The sequence below is a fragment of the Sphaeramia orbicularis genome, chromosome 17 (genome assembly GCF_902148855.1).
Source record: "Sphaeramia orbicularis chromosome 17, fSphaOr1.1, whole genome shotgun sequence".
Lineage (NCBI taxonomy): Eukaryota > Metazoa > Chordata > Actinopteri > Kurtiformes > Apogonidae > Sphaeramia > Sphaeramia orbicularis.
Window position 1 is genome coordinate 14,822,375 of NC_043973.1, and position 20,122 is coordinate 14,842,496.

General features: G+C 37.4%; 1 protein-coding gene across 2 annotated transcripts in view; it reads right to left on the reverse strand.

Annotated features, from left to right (window-relative positions):
- pik3r2 (phosphoinositide-3-kinase, regulatory subunit 2 (beta)) overlaps positions 1 to 20,122 on the reverse strand; it is a 58,151-nt gene that overhangs the window by 16,788 nt on the left and 21,241 nt on the right. For both annotated transcript variants that reach the window (XM_030161289.1, XM_030161290.1), the window contains exons 3-4: positions 5,084 to 5,176; positions 22 to 87 (exon numbers count right to left, since the gene is read on the reverse strand). In XM_030161289.1, coding sequence (XP_030017149.1) covers positions 22 to 87; positions 5,084 to 5,176 — 159 coding nt within the window. The remainder of the gene's footprint in view (positions 1 to 21; positions 88 to 5,083; positions 5,177 to 20,122) is intronic.

Below are 20,122 nucleotides of genomic sequence, written 5' to 3' on the forward strand. Positions count from 1 at the left end.
CTTATAATCAAACAAACTCACCACAGCTCGGACTGTGCACTGTGCTGTCTGAAATAGGCGTCCTGTACAGTGTCTTACAGTCCAAACCTGAGAAATAAAGACAGAGCAGATGAGGAACTGTTTACACATTTAAGTGAGATGCACCCATTCACCTACAGAAAATAATATTATATTTTATCTGAACCAGCCAAGGCCACATTTAAAGCTGTTATTGCTGAATTACTTCTTAGCATTTTTCAATGAAAAAGTGAGTTTGTCCAATCTCCAAAACCTATGTTTACAAAAAATCAGGTTTGGGAACCAAAAACTAGATTGTGGAGATGTTTTTATTGGGTCGCCAACTGGAGGAGGAAAAGGAAAACATATAAAATTGAAAAACTGATAAGAGTGTTTTGGGAAGAATTTACAAAAGTTGACCTCAACATGGCCAATGTAACTGAAGAGGAGAGACAGTTTTAAAAGGCGTGACAACACAAAAAATTATGTTAAGACAGAACAAGAATAAAAGGTGTAACAAAACAAAAGCAATGGAAACAAAAAAAATTAAAGTTGACAGCAGAAGAGTCAAAATGTAGATCTAGGACAATTCATGACATATTTTTCTATCTGTGTCCCAAAGAGAGATAAAACTTCTCTTTTGGGTGTCAAGCTGAAGTTTGGAAACCAATATTCTTAATATCATTATTATTGATATTATTTCTTTACTCTTCTATTTCAGTAACATTTTAAAGTGTCTCCTCAACATTGTTAATGTCCACTGTTGGAAAAAGGCTGGAATAAAATATTTCTCTTGAAATGATTGTGATAATGGCATTCTTGATAAACTGTAACTGGTCAAAAGTCATTACTGATGTGTATAAATAGGAATAAAAATAAGAATGTGTCTGAAAACAAAGTAATTCCAACTTTACCCCAACAATGTATAATATAACTAGTTGTTGAAAACCATATTGGATGGACACTGATTAAAATCCTTTATTTGTAAGGTTGTATCTCTGGTGAAATGTCCCCTCTGCATGGTAATAATTAAATAAAGAAAAGAAATCTTCATAAAATGAAATCCACACGCACGCCTTACGCCACAGCCAATGGTTTATTTTAGTGGAGAGGATGACTCAGTGGTGGCTTGATTTGGATTAGACGACCATCTGCAATATCACAGTCATGAGATGAAGAGAAAGTAAAAGAAGAGTTTCTCCTGAGATTTACCTGCTGTCTGTGAACAGAGTCTAATGAACAGTCGTCCAGATTTTTATTACTGTTCGGACACTCTTGGTTCGTGAGTTACACATTACGTGACAAAGCACATGGCCAGAAACTGTTTTGGAAATACTGAGCACGAACATTCAGCTGCGTGTTGTTTTCATTTCATCCTCACGTCCAACAAAAGACAGAAGGGTAATCAATCAATTTGGGGAAAGTCAGTCCTTCAAATGTTTTCATTTAGCAATATTTACAAGAGCAGAGCCAACACATGTTCCTGTGCTAAGTGTTTCTTCTTTGTTTGTTCTTTTCTTGGTGGAAAAAATTCAGCGTCATGAAAACAGCATTTGGTGATGCTGAAATTTTAACTCTATGCTGAAAGCCAGACTCATGCACAATCTTGAAAGATTGTGCAGACTGTTTGTGCATTGAGTAATATTACAGAAAAGAGATAAAACAAGCTAAAGGTGCCGAAAGCATAGATTTGATTTGGAGGCTTTATCTTTCCTGTTTTTGGAGTTTTTTTGGACTGAGACAAAACCAGTGACTTTTCCATGAGCAAATGATTTCAAACATCCTGTGAAAATGTCCCTGCAGAAAAACTCAGGATGACTCCACTGTCTCACAGAGAAACATGAAGGATCACTGGTTCCAGACAGCATACATTGAGGAGGCAACTCAGACACAAACCAGTCTCTCAGGTAGTTGTGAAAACCGCACCATGCAGTCAGAGTGTGTGTGCACACAACCCTGAGAAGTAATTCAATATTACTGCTAGATTATAATATTTACATTCAGAGACAGACCTTCTGTCGCCTCTTAAATTGCTATCTGTATTGAAATCTTTACAAGTGACTAGACTAACAAGAATTTTATGAAACCTCTCTTCGATTACAATCCAACAGGTTTTGCAGGGTAACAAGTCCACTGAATGTGTATATACATGCACTGTTGCTCAGTTACTATGATGAAATGCAAAATTCTGTCAACATTTACAACAACAGACGGTGAAGACCATTGTGAATATACTTTAAGGCCTATTTCAGGTCCATAATGGCAGAAACAGTATGAATTACAAGCACACTAGCACATAATTGTAGATATTATTGCAGTTCGCCTGGTAATCAAGGAAAATGCTGATTAGTGACCCATCAGTAGGTCACCAATAGAACAATTATAAAAATACAATTTGATATTTGCATAGTACTTGTTTCAGTACCACTCAATTTAAAATATCAAATTGCAACCTTTTGTGGCAATATAATTGCACAGGCTTTCATTGTGATTCAATTAATTGTGCAGTTCTAACCGTCACTGTTGTGAAATTATCCACATTCAACATGGATGTTCAGCAGAACATGACAACACAAAGCTGTACATGTACCACGCCATGCCACTCATAGAAATACAGAACAGTATCGTGTCAGAACAGGCATCTTCTGGTGGTTCTTCAAACTGAGCCTTATTTTGTCACATGAAGTATAAACCACTTAAATTCATAATTTTTTATCAAGTATTAACGCTGCATGTTTTCATCTCAGATCACACTGAACTTGCCAATATCAGATGACAGAAACATTAACAGATACTATTTTAATTTCTAGAGGAGCCACAGCGTTAGACCACATGCTACATTAGTCTCATTTTGGTTTAGTTTTTCATTTATTATCTCGGACCGTGCACAAAATGATGAATCTCTTAAGGCAGGAAATGAGCCAAATTCAGCTACTACCTGCTTTCCACCTGCAGATCATGACTACCTGGATGTGCTCTGATAAATTCTGACTACACCTCTTGAGTTAATTTCCTAATTTTGTTTTGTAGTGACTAATTTATCCCCAAATCACATTTAAAAGTAAGGATGAAGTTAAATTTGATAAAAGTCAGATTCCCATGTAATCAACTATCAATACCTGTCAAAATTATGGTTAAAGGCTCCTTCAGACTGTGACGTTCCACAGTTTAGAACTTCACTGTGTGACTGTATCCAATAAATGGGGTACTGTGTTTTGACAAAACCCTCTGAATCTGAGGGTACATCAGGTACGTAAGAATTAAAACATTATCAGTGCACATTGCCTGGAGTTGTACACAATAATGTTAATCTAAAGACTGTACCGGTACAAAAGTAGTACTTACTGTGTGGGAAAAAATTCAAACTTGTCAAGGTGCAGGAGGATAGGGCTCAGTTGAGTTTCATATTTACCTCCGCCAAGGAGGTTATGTTTTTGCCAGTGTTTGTTTGTTTGTCTGTCCGTTAGTGTGCAACATAACTCAAAAAGTTATGGACAGATTTTGATGAAATTTTCAGGGTTTGTTGGAAATGGGATAAGGAAGAAATGATTAAATTTTGGTGGTGATCGGGGGTGGGGTGGGGGCCCACGGGGGGGGGGCACTGATCAGCCTTGGCGGAGGTCTGCGCTCTCTGAGTGCTTCTAGTTCTTAATATAATGGTAAATTCCTATTGGTTGTTTTGACATAGGTTGTAGCAGTAGTCACCCTGTGAATGACCAAACAATATTTCCACCACTGTCAGAATTTTGCCTCATCTTTTGTCGTCAGAGAACCTCACACAGTGACCATAGATATTACTATACTAGTGCACTGACCCGTGGGGATCCACAGGTTCTAGATGTGGTAGTTTCTATGCTGTTGTGTATTCGTGCATGCTGTACCGCATTTGTCCAGCAGTCACCACCAAAGCGTTCTGGACATAGCAATGTAACTGTAAGGCTATTATATTCCAAAATTACTAATAGCTCCCAAAATACTGGTCCTATCAACTGGCCATTTTTGCTAGTCTGTTCCTTGACCAAAAATACACAAGTATGCCAAACAGCAGTCAGCTCTTTCCGGATTTTGTGTGAATCCCGAGACACACACACACACACACACACACACACACACACACACACACACACACACACACAGAGGTCACTTGGCTTTTAGAATGTAGATTTTCTAACTTTTGTCTGAGATAATGTTGCACAGTGAATACCTGGCTTAATACAGGGCTGTGAATTTCAGATCTGTCTTTGTATATAGCTTATTATGATAGTATGTTACTGGTCTGACCCACTTCAGACAAAATTGGGCTGTATGTGACCCCTGTACTAAAATGATTTTGAAACCCTTAATTGTTAATACCTTAAGTGTAATTTTTCATTTCACAAATTCATCCCACGGGCCATTTAGTGGGCCAATTTTGGGCCTGCACGCCCTATGTTTGACACCCCTACTTCAAGGCCTTTCAGATTATTGGATTTTAAGTGATTTTAAAGTATAATTTGAGTTTTAAAGAGCCATAGAAAGTTTGTTTACAGCTTTCTGCTTCCTGTCTCCTTCTTTTGGAGCCGATGGAGAATTAATTAGTAAAATTAACAAGAGATAATTGAGTGTTGAACTCCCTTCATCACTTCCCAAAATGTCTGCAATATTGTGAATATTCAGAGTGTGCAAATAGCTGGTGTGTGAATGAGTTAAAGACAGACAGGGAGAAAGAAAATGAAGACATAAAAACTGTGAATGGAGCCCTGCTGAGAGCTATTTGTTAATAACATGGTGTGAATCGAACCCACTGTGCAGGACTCTGAGTGAGGCAATATGCAAGAAGAAGAGCTGCACTGACTGAAAGGACTGAGAGCAGACTTCAATGTAGAAGAAGTCAGTTATTAACTGAGCAGGAGCTGTGAACTCATGCATGTGTGCGACTGGATCCACATGTCTATACGTCTACACTTGTGCAAATGCTGGCAGGATCGCAAGAGGCAGATGGCTGCAGAGAGACAGTCGCACATAGACGGAAAGACAAGGAGGCGGACAGAGAGTCAGCGAGAAAGAGAGAAGACAGACGGCTGAACAGCAGTTGACGCACTCGTACCTCTCTTCTCTATGGCCTGGGTGAGGCTGACGAGGACCGGGGGAGCCGTCTCCGGCGGTGTGAACTGTTCGCCCAGGTCCGGGACAGAAACAGCTGAAATAACAACACAAATCACTGTTACACTTCTGGCACAAAGTCTCTAGAGACAGAGGGGGGGTGGGGGGGCACCAGCAGCAAAGACAAGGGCACAGTTAACACGAGAAGCTACTGCTGTAATGTTGAGAGTATATATAAAATCTGTAAAACAGTCCATAAAATGTCACAAGGTGGAGCTTAGTGTCATTTCACAAGAAGCACTGGAGTCAGTTTATGCTTTTGTTCACACGATATAGTACAAAAAACAGAACATAACCAAACACAGAAATGCTACAAGATACATTTTTCAATATAATCACAGAGCGCACTTTGTATTTACACCTATTTCCACTGATTATTTGTTATATCTTATAAATCCAGTGATACATAGAAAAGAGATTAAAGTACAATGAGTTTGGTGACTAATTTAGGGTGAGTTTTTGAGGCAAAGTTTATATTAGTTTCTCTAGTGAGGAAATTTCTTGCTCGAAATTTCTTGTTCTGTACTTTATCAATCACCATTTTAATCATCAAGTGTGATAATCAATTCATTGACCTGGACACATTTTAAATAAGATACGTCAAAATTTTATGATTTCAGATTCTTTAATGTAAACATATTCTGGTTACTTTCCTCTTCTATAACAGGACACTGAATATTTTCGTGGGTTTTGCATCACATATCCAGACATTGGATGTTATTTTTAGTTTCAGAAAAATTTCACGGCATTATTCCCCATTTCCTGACATTTTCTCAGCAAACCAACTAATGATCAATAACTGAAAATTGTTTGTTGTAGTCCTATTCTATTTGTTTATTATTTAGATACACAATAAAAAAAAATCCAACAGAGAAAGGAAAATAATCTATATACACATTAAATCATCAACTTTCAAAGTCAAACAAGGCGACAAGTGATAAAAGTTATATGTACTGTTGTTATTTTCACCACTGGACACAGCTCTGCATGAAAAGAATGGAGCTGGATGATGAAATAACAGTGTTTCTTATACAAGGGGGAGTTTGATTATGAGACTTATGAAGGTATAAAGTTATTATGTGATATTATTTTTGCTAAGTTGCTGTTTGTTGATCCATGGTTCAGACTAAACTGTGACAGTTCTGACCTTGATTGGATGATTCCACACAGATCTTAAGTTCAGCTACTGACAATACAAACCAGAGCTAAGCTACCAGAGCTTTAATGTAAACTATTAGCTGATACAGCATGTTTGGTTTGAAGGGGAAATCTTGATGATACTGTAATATAGATGTGTGTGAATAATGAACTTCATAGTTTATTCAGTGAGTGTTAACTTGGTGGTTTTGGAGGCTGTGAGTGTGTTCTCAGGCACAGCTTTCCCAGTGATGTTGATAGTTTGGAAAATTAATACTAAATGAAACCTAATTAAAATAAAAAAGAAAGTTAAAAAAACATCTTCTTACTCTTTTGCAATACTATGCATTTGTTTGCCTTGTACCTGGTTAAATCTAGACTTCTAGTGAAAAATGTTCTTCCCAAAAAAGTTTTACACACCAATGAAATAAGTCTTTTTTTTTTTTTTCTTAACTTTTTTGCAGTACATTTGTGTCTCCATACATGAATTTGTGTATGCATTCAGATGTATGTCTATTCACATATAAAGAAGGTTACTGTGGTCAAACACAAAAACAAAAAGTACAAAAGAAAGAGAAAGAGCTTTTATTCAACGGGTGAAAATAAAAAGGCCCGAAAAAAAAGCTGATGGCGAGCAAAAACTTTATCTACTTTACAACTCCCCATAGACTAAATCAAACATCTTTTCAGTCCGAGTGAAAGAGAAAAGGAGAAAGCAAGAGGGAAAAAAAGAGATCCCATTTCCCTCCCCCTTTGCCTCCCTCCCTCCTTTTCCCTTTTCTTTTCTCCCCTCTCGCTTTCTCTCCTTCCCTCCTCTCCGTCCTGCTCGCTGTTTCACCTTAGCTCTTTGCGTGAGTGGAGCACAATAAAGGATTTAATCAAAACTCCTGAACAAGCAAAAGCCCTGTGGCAGTGTGCCAGGCCCGACCCGACCAGGACGGGCAGGCAGCGCCTCCTCTCCGGCCCCAGCGAAGGGGGTAGGGAGGCAGGGCTGTGGGAGCAGGGAGGGCCTGGCCTGGCCGGGGCTTGGCAGTAGGCTCCTGTTCCTGGCACGGCTCGGCTAAACCGCTGCTGATTATTAATTTGGGGAGTTCAGACAAGAAACGCCGCATCAGCACATTCCGTTCCCCTCTCTCTCGCTCTCTCCCTCTCTCTCTCTTTCGCTGGTTCTTGTTCTCAGTCTCTGTTAATGTCTCTCGCTCCCTCCCTCCTCTCTCTTTCTCTGTCCTTTGCACTCTTGAATTCTTTCTCTTACTTCTCTGCACTGGACTTTCTCTTTTGCCCCTTCTCTCTCACCGTTTTGGTGTTTTCTTTTACATTTTTATTCACTCAGTCTTTCTTTTTTTAACAACTTTTTTTCTGTACCATTTTCTCAGTTTCTTCGCCTGTTGTGAAACATGGCACTTTCTTTATCACTGAGGCTACTTTACCTGAGAATAACTCACCTTTTCTACTCAAACTTCACAGAATCTCTGTTTTGTCAACAAATGAACTCCTTCTTATGTCCCATGTCCCATCCTATGGTAATTTTCAGAACAAGTGAAAATGCCAAAACAATGCGTGACAGTTTACACTTTTCCAAACCCAAACACAACATGTTTGGATTAAACGTTGTGGGAGAGCTCAGTCACAGTTGACTGCTTAAAGTTACTTTTTATACACAGTTAAGGTTTTGGAGGTTCATTACCAACCACAGCCACAAATAAATAGATAATATTGTGTTTTGTATGATTCAATGACAGAAGAATTTGTGCTAAGATTTTTCTAGTCATTAACTAAATTATGAATCACATATACGTAGATTATATATTTCAAGGAAAGTTTTAGCTCTGAAATATCTGAGACAAGTATATACAAGTTTTGCGATGTGCACATAAGATCTACATTCACAAATATAATGTGATCGACAAAAAATGCATTGTTTAATCCTAGGTAAACAAAGTAAAACATAAAAGTACACAATGAAACTGATGTAGAAGTGTAATACCACTAATGGCCACTAGGTGCTGAATCCAAAAAGGCCACACTCCCATAGGTTTACACTGAGCTACTCACTACAAATATTGCCATGAGTTTTTCTTCTGCATTTTTTTTTTTGTCTCATTCATTTTATTAAAACTCTCACATAAATCCATCTTTAAATTACCGTTTTGTTCCCAAGATTTTAGAGATAATAGAAGGTTTGATATCTGCTGTGTGGGAATTCGGTTGAATAAAACTTTTTTTTTTCCTGACAGACTTTAGCTGTGGTTAGTAGTGAAACTAACAAGACCCTAAATTGACTTTGTCATACAACTGTTAAATGATATTTACAGTTTTACTCTGTTACAACGCCTTTTGTCCAAATACGGTCACTTCCAGTGCCTAAAAAAGTCAAGATGGCGTCAGAAAAAACTTAAACAATTGGCATCAAAATGGTGATCCAAAACAGAATCGCTGTCATGATTACAATGGCTCATGTCATTTACTGAAATGGTACACAACAAGGTAAATTAGCTCATTCAATGTTAAAACATGAGTATCTTACCATTAGTCTTCAACCATCTTTGTTTGCTAACAGCTACATGAAATGCTAGCTGCACTAAATTTACATCACACCATGCAATGATGAAATTATTGCTGTATTCTAAATGTACTCCGGGATGTTGTATTTGACTGTACCACTCAAACATACAATGAACTGAGGCAGGAAGAGCCATAAAAGTAACTCATATCTAGTGGTGCATTCTTTATACAACAGCATTTTCAATAAACTTCTGTTGTATTTATAGTACTGCAATGTATTGTAAATTGACCCGTGTCATGACATCTATCAAATCACCAGATTCTTGCCAATGCAAAGCTCAAGTGGACTGTCATAAAAGCACAGTAAAAATTCAAAAACTATTTCATTAAACTGTTGCTATTACATTCAACTGTAGTCTGGTAGTATTTTCTGGGATTTGGAAAGGTATAGAAAAGGAAGAAAGAGAAACAGAGGAAAAGTAACAGCAACTCATGAGTCAATTGGAGGCACTTCCTTGGCAGACTGCACTCTAGGAGACAGGCATATGAGTTGACATGCCCTGAGTCGCAGCCAATAGGAGGAACAGGGGGAGAAAAACCATGACAGACAAGGGAAGCTTTGCACTCCTGCACTTGAACTAACACATCCTGCTGCATTTAAACAAGAACTCATGACTGTTTTTTCTCCCTCTTTTCAGATAAGCTTCATTACTGCAAGACAACCATGATCAAACTGCATTATTCAACCTCAGCCATGTTGGAGAAAGGTCAGCTATGCTGTCGTCTGGGGTATCTACGATCCACGCACAAAGCTGGAAATGTGAACTCTGCAGATCCTGTCTGTGTGTTTGCACTGATGCACACAACAGGCAGGCAAAAAGGAGAGTGGATGAAGCAAAGCTATGTGAAGCAAAAATATTTGCTCTGTATCTTCACGATCAGTAGTCTTATGTAACACACCGCTTGCTCTGCTGCATTCTCCGTCTCAGAGCTCGTTGTCAAAGCTGAAGAGCAGAGATACGGCATGAATCAAACCTTCATTTTAACTCCAACACTGTTTATGTGAATATGAATCACTGAATATTAGCATAAGTTGAGAATGCTGTAACCCATTAATGCTGCAAATGATTATGTTTAATGTACAGTGTTGTGGAGGTCACTTTAAAATATTAATAGGTTGCAGATTACTAGTTACCCTGTGATTATTTTTACTTACTTCAAAGTAAACATAGATTATTACTTTTTGATTACTTTTCTAACAAATGTGTAAACCGTTAGTAACACTGAAAATGAAAATAATAAAGCCATTTCAATTAGATTCAAAATGATGTGATTTTAAAGCATAACCACCAAAACCAATAACAAGTAGATACATTAGAAAACAAATTATGATTGCACTAAAAGTAAAGTATTATCTACACATAGGAATATATTCTGATGATTTATCAGCTTGTCACCAACATTCTGATTGGTTATTGTAATTTAATTGCCTGTTTTTTCACAATAGCTGCCAACATTCCCTGGAAATTGTATTACCAGGAACTTATTTAAGTGGGTAAAAGTGGGAAATCAAATCAGGCCCGGTCAATTCGAGTTTAAGTCCCACTGAATTTATTTTGAGTGTATTAATCAAATACATTCGATGAGGTCCATGCTTATTATCCAGAGTGTATTCAGATGAAGAACTTTTTTTCAGGGAAAGTTTGGGCTTGAGGGGCAGTTTTTTTTTTACCAGGATAATTTTGGTGGAAACATGCCATGTCTTTCAAAATCCTGAGTTAAGATAAAGTTCCTTGTAAAGTCCCTGTGGTGAAAAAGAGGCTATCAAATGTAATGGATTTCAGTTACAGTTACTCCCCAACACTCCAAACCTATGAAAGATCTTAAGTCAAAATCTGTTCACTCTCATCAAACTTTCAGGTACTTGAGGTTAAATTATTTCATCATCAATTAAACTACTGATAATTTTTCCAATTTAATGTTTATATTAAATATTTGTCTTTTAAAGGACAAAGATATGTATTCAAATAGTTTTTCTTACATCATTTTAGTCCAAAGCCTTTCACTGATCTTTATGTGAAACAAAATGTCCTGTTTGAGAAAGAAATGTTTGTCAAAATTTAATACTTCATAAATTATCATAAAAGCTGCAGACACACATTTTTTCAGTTGACAATTAAATTGGCTGTTGCTCTTACATGTGATACCTAAGAGATAAATACTCTACAGTATTCCAAACTTTACAAACACAATAACCGCTGCTCCAGGGTAGGAAAGCTTAACTTAAAAAATTTGATTTAAATGTTGTGTTTATTGTCCTCATTACTTCAACCATTTATTGCATTTCCCTGACCTCCACATGCACTGATTGGAGGATAAACTGAAAATAAACGACTTCACAAACAAATAAAGATCAAATTTGGTAAAACACTTTTGAGCCATGCCAGTTACTCTATGTATGTGTTTCTTCTGCACGGTGCTGACAAGGCCAGTTGGTGTCTGTCTTACGAATGGTGTGTAACGGTGTGTGCGCCACTGGTCAGGTTTCACGGCTACATGTCTTCACCACATCCCAACTATGCAGAAAGGCAATGCATCATGACCGGGCACACCATCCGTTCTCCTCTCACAACATGCTTCAAAGCTACACATGTATGAGTGAGCTCCTGCAAACATGTCTCTACACAACGCTGAACGTGGCTTTAGGCTTCAAGGCACAGCTGCGAGGTGAATTAGTGAAAAAGTGTGCAATAACACCTGTACTAAAGAGCTGACTGAGACAGGTTTATGACAGTATCGTTTATACTGCGCGATTAGTTTTCATGTTTCTGTAGGTGATTAGCTAGTGGCAGATGGAACTGTTTCTCCCACGTATAGAAATGGGTGGTTATTTCTGTCTTTTCCTAATATTTCCCACATTTCTGGCAATAATCAAACCTCACTTAAGTCCAGAATCCCATTACCACTTTCACTTACACCTAAAAAATGACCCCAGTTTTGAATCAAATCACAAATGCAAAGTATAAAACATAGGTACAAGTCTTTTTGTCTTGCATGCCGGCAGCCACCCATTGGTGTATGAGTGTGTGCGTGAATGGGTGAATGTGAGGCTTTGTAAAGCGCTTTGGGCACTATGAAGGTGTGGGAAAAGCGCTATATAAGTGCAGTACATTTACCATTTTTGTTTCTGCTATCAGTTCCTAATTGCGATAAGTTAATTCCAAACAAAGGTCAAACATCTGGAGTTATCTGGTAGTACCTGTCTACATACAGCGTGCCATTCATTTAGATGTGAACTAGCATGCATGGCTAACATCATGCCAGTATGAGGAATTGACCGTGTCTAATGGTCGAAAATGTGGCTTCACTTAATAAAAGAAAATCACATCAAGAGAAAGTGCAAAGAATGTAACATTAATAACTCAGACTCTGGTTAAGGGCATTATTTGGTGACAGGAGTTATGGATCGAATGGAGATTGTGATCACCTCTTTATTGGTGCAGATTTTCTTTCACTGTGTGAGAACAGGGACCACCAGGGACTATCAGATAATATTTCTAGTACCACCCTCACCAAGGTTCCAACATCTAATCTAATATAATGACAACATATAATCACACTGATCATGGATACGTATTGCATCATAATGTTGAGTTGTGCAATACTGAACCAAGCTGGCATAAAAACTCGCAAATGGTCAAGTCTGCTCAATCTTGATAAATAAACCACAGACTTTAAACATGACCGACTATATTCTCACCTGAAAAAGTCTTAATACAAAGTTTCATTTTAGAAATCACAACTTCACTTTTAGTTTAATCTTTCATTTTTGCATTTCCTCATAGCTGCATCACATTGAAGACAACGTTGCAATAGTTTACACCACATCGCATCATAACCAGCTGCATTGAGCAAGTGTTATATTGGCAGTGGAAATGCTGTGTACTGTTGGTAAAACTGAGCTCAGCCACGTTGAGTCAAGACGAGTGGAGCTGATACCAAATGATAGTAAAGTAGAAAAACTAATAGATTACTAGTAGCAACTGTTAAACATTCTCTTTAAACATTTTTACTTTTAGCATTTACTAAATACTAATAGTAAGGAGTGAATGCTGTTTACTTCTGCATGTTCAGGTAATGGTTATATAATTCTTTTTTTTCCCTTCCGGAGTCTGAAACAGGAATCAAAATGAATCAAAACAAATATATAAAATCATTAACTATATTCAACCATAATTCTGACACTCACATAAAGCACTGCATAGCAAATATTTTACATAGCTTCTGGCAGTATAAAAATAAACACAGTAAACATGTAATCTAATGTCTATAACTGCACAGCACAGTGTCTATGTGGAAAAGCAACTTTTCAGTATTAATGTGTATAATTTTAGGAGATTTCACCTCAGAATAAAAAAACAACTATACTTCTAATGTAGAACTTTAGTTGACAATATTATCTTTATGTTTCATTCTGCAAGAACAAACAGGAAATGGTGTTTTCATTTGGCTTCTACTTGCAGTAAGAAACAAAATGTCCTGCCTGCTCCTGTTTTGCTAAAGCCATTAATCTTTAAGTAAAACTTCACGCATGAATGAATTCTCCTTTAGTGAAGTGGTACCAAAGGAAGCTCCCAGAAAATAACATTTTCTACAGGTCTCAAAACTGTAAAAATGCTCAATTTACTAAACTCTGTGAGACTAGTATGAGAGTTGGTAGAGAAACCAAATACAGCTGGTTCTTATATTTGCAGTTGGATTGGGTGGCCTTGGCTTACACTCTCTTCTCGCCCACCCTTTTCAGCCTCTCCATATCATTCCCATTCTCTTTCTCTACTGTCTCAGCCCCTCTCCCACACCCTCCATGGGTTCTTTGAAAGTGTTTTCCTGGTAAGGCGCAGGGAGCGGAGAGCGAGTGGAGGCCTCTCCTTTCTGAGAATGGACCCCTCTTACATGGTTTATAGCTGCCCAGAGACAGTATCAGACGTGTATGTGAATCAGGGAGAGAGGCTGCAAAAAGGGAGGGAAGACGGGAGAAAGGGGGGGGGGGGGTGGAAGAAGGGAGGGGTTTACAAAAAATGCCAAGCCATGGTTCACTTCAGCAGGCAGTTAAAGTGAGGCCAGGGAGAGGAGAGGAGAGAAAGGAGGGGAAGGGAGAGGAAAAAAAAAAAAACACTCTCTGGGTTTGCAGAATTATTTCTGCTGCAAGTTGAGAAATGTTTTACCTCTGCATCCGGGGAATAAACGCATTTTTAATTCATGATTTGTATTCATTGTGTACTTTCATCTACCAACAATCCAAGCTGTACTGAAACAGTTGTGCCACAGCGTCTGCAAAAAAATGTAATGAATGCATGGAAAAATAAAAAATTTAAAGAAGAAAGTTGATTTGTAGTTCATTGCCAGACATGCACCTAAGAAGTAATGCATTGATACAAAATGTCTACAACAAATAAGATGGTACACACTGACCTAGAATCATCCTATTATTGCACAATTTTTGCAAAAACAAAAGCTGTGCATTTTATATTTGCAACACTCCATCTGTGTTTTGCATCTAATCTGTCACTGCTGAAAACATCAGTACATGAACATGAGCTTATGTTGTTGTCAAAATTCTGCAGTAGCCTCATTTCTTTTATGCAAATGAAACCTGGTTTTCTAAATCTTCTTGAGGGATTTAGAGAAATGCAGTCAACAAAAACATCTCTGCAGCAGAAACCTGATTTCTTGCAAGACACAGACAGTCAGAAATATAAATGTACTTAAAATGAAATGAAATAAACAAGGCTAAATGCTGGATGCCGTTTTCCACATAAGTCAATTATGCATTAGATTTCTGGTTCAAAGTGTGCTTGTAGAAATCTGATAAGTGACCAGCTGCAGGGGTTTTATGGTAACCAGGTTACTGCAGTGCACATCAACACACCATCCAGCTCCCCTCCTGGTTTCTCACAGTAGCAGCTTTTCTTGTGTGTACATGCATGTGCTGGTTTTAAGCACAGGATCACACCTGCTACAAAACTGTTAATAAACACGTGATCTAATAATTACAAATCATGGATAAATTCATCAGCTTACATGGCTTCTGCAGGTTTTAACAACTTTCATTTAAGACTTTTTAAGCCCATTATGAAGGCAACTTTAGACCAAATTTACATCTGTATGAGCAAAAGAAAGTAAGGATATGAAAGGATTGGATTTTGATTTTGACCCAGGAACAAGCGGCTTTATGTCGACTTTATATGTGATTCTAATGTCTTAATACTCAAAACTTCCTACTTATATTGGTAACAGTATAATATGCCTCCACCAAGCTCGAAATACACTGTTACCGAGTCTGATCTCAATGATATTATGCTTAAATATATTAGATAAAAGTAATGTTTACGCATTAGCGGTGACTGGTTCCATGTTGGTTTACAATCTACAGCTTTGTTACAGTGTGATCAATTCTTTTTTTCTCAAATACACATTTAAAAGTAAGATGGACTTGCGTAAAGTTTTAAGCCAGTAATTTTTACACTCTGAGTCTCTCAACCAACACAATAACAAGAGCTACAGTAGGTGATGTTTTGCAAAGCAGTGTGGGATCATGGGAGTTGATGTTTTCTCCACCATCTGATGTGACTCACGAAGAAATGATGTTTACAAAAGTTTTTACAGTTTACAATAACATATATTGATGTCATGTTATTTTATTGTGATAAAACAGGTACAAGTAACATATGGTTTGACTAACAGGCCAATGAATACAATCACATTTTTCTCCAAATTTCTTCATCATTGTTATTTTATATAAGTACAAAAAGCATCAAATATTATTATCAGTATGAACCAAGAATTTTGCTGTCAATGGAATCCAATCCATTATAAAGACCTGACAAAATCAGATATAAGAGATTTTAGGATAATTTAAGGTCTAAGACTGGGGTTATTGGATTTTAGACTTTTTAAGCACCTGCAGGTGCCCTGTCTTAGAGTTAAGGTAAAAACTGAGGTGAGATTAAACTCAACCTCACTAACCTGTTGGCTTTGGTGCTGCACCTTGATGCCAAATGTTACAATCCCTGAGAATAGAAAATGGGCCACACTAACAATAGCTATATTCACGCATCGACCTGGCCCTCCGTTCCTTCGGGGAAATCAAAGATGATATTTGCAACATTCGGGCTTGACCATTTCGAATCTATAATGCAGTTTTGGTACAAACCCAAGGTGTCTTCCCCCGGCCGCTGCTCTGTCCCCCTCCTGACCTGACCCTCCCCCATCTCTCCGGGTTTCACTGGGTTCTTCTGCCCCTGTCGCTGCACATCACAGACACAAACGCCTGCTGCCCAACTGGTTTGTCTCACTGTCTGTCAAATGACAAGGAAACTGTTCTCCCCCTCACCTGCCTCTGGTGCTGAAAGTAATGCCTGGGCCTTTTCACTCACTTTCCACCCAAATGCATTGAAAATTTTCACCAAAATTTCTGGGAAAAAACAGCAAAAGAAAATGTGTCCATCCACTACAGTTCTACACCTTCAGGAGTTGGTTCTTTATACCGTGGTTTAAAACAGTCTGTCATAAGCAGTATTTAATCAACAACATACCACCTGAGGTGTTGACTGAGGAGGTGATGGTATTTTGTAAAAAAAAAAAAAAAAAAAAAAAAAAATCTCAGAATTTATTCCAAAAATGTGTTTATGGCAATGCACATTCAATTAATAAGAATCATGCCTCAATACTCAATATACTCTGCAGCATTTATGTAATTTACTGCCTCTTCAGGCTTCACAGCTGTTGTTTTGGATAGGCTGCTTCATGACAACATATAAAAAATCTATAGTTATTCCAGTTAATCCAGTACATTGCCCAGTGCCAGTTTTTTTTTTTTTTTTTGACAATGTACTGGATTAAGCGGAATAACTGTAGAAGATTTTTCATATGTTGTCATAAAGTAGCATAACTGAAACAACAGCTGTGAAGCATTAAGAGGCAGCAAATTAAACAATAGTGGAAACTAAAAAAGTGGAGAAAAAGTAAGGATCAGCTGAATTATTCATACCATTTTTCAAAACCTAATTTTACAAATCACATAAGATTAACAGCAGAATTTGTAATTTGCATGAACAATTTTGGAAAGGTTAATGTAATATGTTACATTTCTCACACACACACACACACACACACACACAAAACACAACTCATGGATGGAGGTCGCAAATTGTGAAAGCAACAAAACAAACTGCACAAAAACCATGAAAGGGGGTCAAACCAATAAAGTACCTTTTTCAATCAAACTTTATTTGTATAGCACTTTTCATACATATTACTTGTAGCACAAAGTGCTTTACACCAAACCCCTCCCCACTGTTCTGCTGTTGCAAATAAAAGTAAAATAAAAGCAACAGAGTAACGTAATGTTAGAAAGTATAAGTTAACTAAGAGCTAAACTAAAAAGATAGGTTCTACGTTTACTTTTAAAAATATGAACACTCGCAGCGGACCTCATGCCCTCGGGTAGACTGTTACACAGTTGGGGGCCCTTTAAGGGGTTCTAAAAGAAGACTGAAAATACAATTTACAATCACCCACTGAGTCTATCACAGAGATAGAAAAAAGCAAAAAGATAGGCCTTAGTATTTAAAATGGGAGTCAGTGGTCAGGATGGGGGGTGGGAGGGACAATCTCCTTTTAAAGACAATTACAGCCAGGTGAGGAGAAACATGGCAGGTGCTCCTGATAACCACTAACGACCTGTGGACAAGATCCAACCAAGAAAGAAAACAACTGTGGTATCTGTGTCTGGAAAGATAGGAATTCACTAAATCCATATAATAATAGTTGACAGTAAGCCTATCTCTTGTCCACCCCTCTGCCATGAGCTGTTGTAGAATTTTCTGGAAAAGACAAAACACACAGTCGATGAAAGCCTGTTTATAAACATTTCTCCTTGTGGAGGAGACATGGGTGTCCATGTTAAATTCACTGAGAAACCACCTCTCAAATAAACTGCTGTCGATCCATAACCGCACATCCTATCTCAAAAATTATTGCAGGTGAGGCTTGTGGTGAGTCTTGTGAATGTATCGAAGTATAAAATGTAGGAAAAAAGTCAGAACTGAATAAGCAGTGATTGTGGAGTTTGTCAAACATGTTAGTGACAGAAATTTAACATGGGAGTGAATGAGAGAAAAATAGGCACTCTGTGCACTTAGAGGCCTGTAGATTAAAAACAGGTTTTAAGATAAGCATGTGAATAGTCTCTGAAAGAAAAGAGTTTTTCCAACATTTTGATGTATAAATTGTTGCTGAAATCCAGGATAATGAAACCCAGCCCTCTCCACTCTAAGTTAGAGTGAGAGGATTTCAGCCAATCAGCTGTCAGCAGTCTGTTCCCCGTGTGTATGTGGTTTGGTATATGTGCCACACATTCTTCATATTGACGGAATAATTTCAAGATCAATCATGTGGGAAAGGTAGCCACTTGAAAATGGCCCAATTCATTTTGGATGGACAAATTTGGCTGGAAATCCGTGCATCGGATTGTTAACTTGAGTCATAAAACAGCTTTCGAGACCAGGCTGCACATTTTTGCAATAATATGTTTGGGTCTATTTCCAACACTCTGGGCTGGATTTTTTTTTCAAAGTTTTGTGATAATAACTCATAAGTCAGAAATATGACGAACAACAGTACCCTGTGCTTTGCATTACATGCAAGCACACAGTCAAAAGTTAACAGACACCCTTAAAATTTCAAAAAATATCATGAAATATTTGTGGAAAAATCTTTTTTGCATGTCATCAGGTGTGGCTGCATCAGAAATTCAAAGACAATGGCAAATAATTTTTTTTGCTTATTATTAATAATCAAAAATGTCTTGTCATGCCCTGGATGTGTTTCATTATCTTTCTAGAACATCTAGTTTTGACTTCAGTGGAAAAGAGCACATGCAGAAGGGATCATGTGGGTTTGGAGAATGGAACAATACTTGGCAGAGTTCAATGACTTTGGAGTGATTCTTAATGCACCATATCACAAATGCATGGGGTGTCCAAAAAGTTTTTTCCACCGCTGTAAAAATCCTAGAGTGTTTTCAGTATTCAGACAGGATTCTTATTGACTGTATGTGCATTGACATAAACACATTTGAATGTTTGGAAGAAATTCTGATGTAGTGGATGTTTAAGTCACATGACCGATCAGCTGACTGCTCAGCTGTTCGCTGCGTCTTAACAGAAGACATGGCCGGTAAAACAGGTGGAGACTGAATTATTCCACCTCATCTGTGAAGCAAGCTCACCTCAAATTCAGTTGACATTTTATGGAAACACAACTTGTTTGGATTATTAAACAGATTAATTAGTTTGGTCTTTAATTAACTGGTGCTGGAAGGTTCTTTTACAAACTAGCATATGGGCTGAACTTGGCTCTGATGGAAACGTGTTGCTAATATTGACAATGATGGAAAATAATTGCTGAAAACAAAACTAAAACTGCACATAGAATTGAGAGTACATTACATTACATTTCTGACAGCTATCTTGACATTTAGGTCTACATTTATTAATCCTCAAGTCTGATGTTCAGTGATCCATATTCATTTATGGATTTATTATTAATTCATTTATGTAACTACCATTATCACTTTGTACTGTATCAGAAATAGTACATTTTCATCAGCATCCAAACCATTTCTCACGAGATTATCTGACCACAGTTTTTTTTTTAATCATTTAAAAATTATCATTGTTATATAAGGCTTTAAAAGTCTACTATTGGTCAAAGTCACATAGCAGCTATATCACAATAATTAATTACCCATAAGTTACTCTGCAACACAATTATGCAGAGTTAAACTTGAAGGTACTGTATATCTGTGTATTTGTGCGTCACAATGTAAAAGTTAGCGCCATCCACAATATGTAACTATTTCATATATCCTCAATACATAATGTGACAAACCATATAGTCCAGAAATATTGTATTCTATTCATATAGAATAAGAATAAGCCAAAAATATACATAAATAAATACCATGATACACAATCAAACCACCAGAATTGCATTTTTATTTTTTATTTTTTTTGCTTCAAACCATCTAGTACCACCTGAATCTTTATCTTTGTACCTAAAACTGAGCCTCTGGTCTGGACCATGTTTCTTTGCAATTTGCCACAGTTTATCAACACATTTGTTGCTGTAGCTTTTCACACATGGTAGCATTCTGTTGCCATTTCCCATCTAATACGGCATTTATGTTCATTTCTCGTATTAAACCTCAAAACACTGCAGGCTCCTTATGCAAATGCACTAATTATTTTCTAAATCTCTTCCCAGTGCATTTATCTAC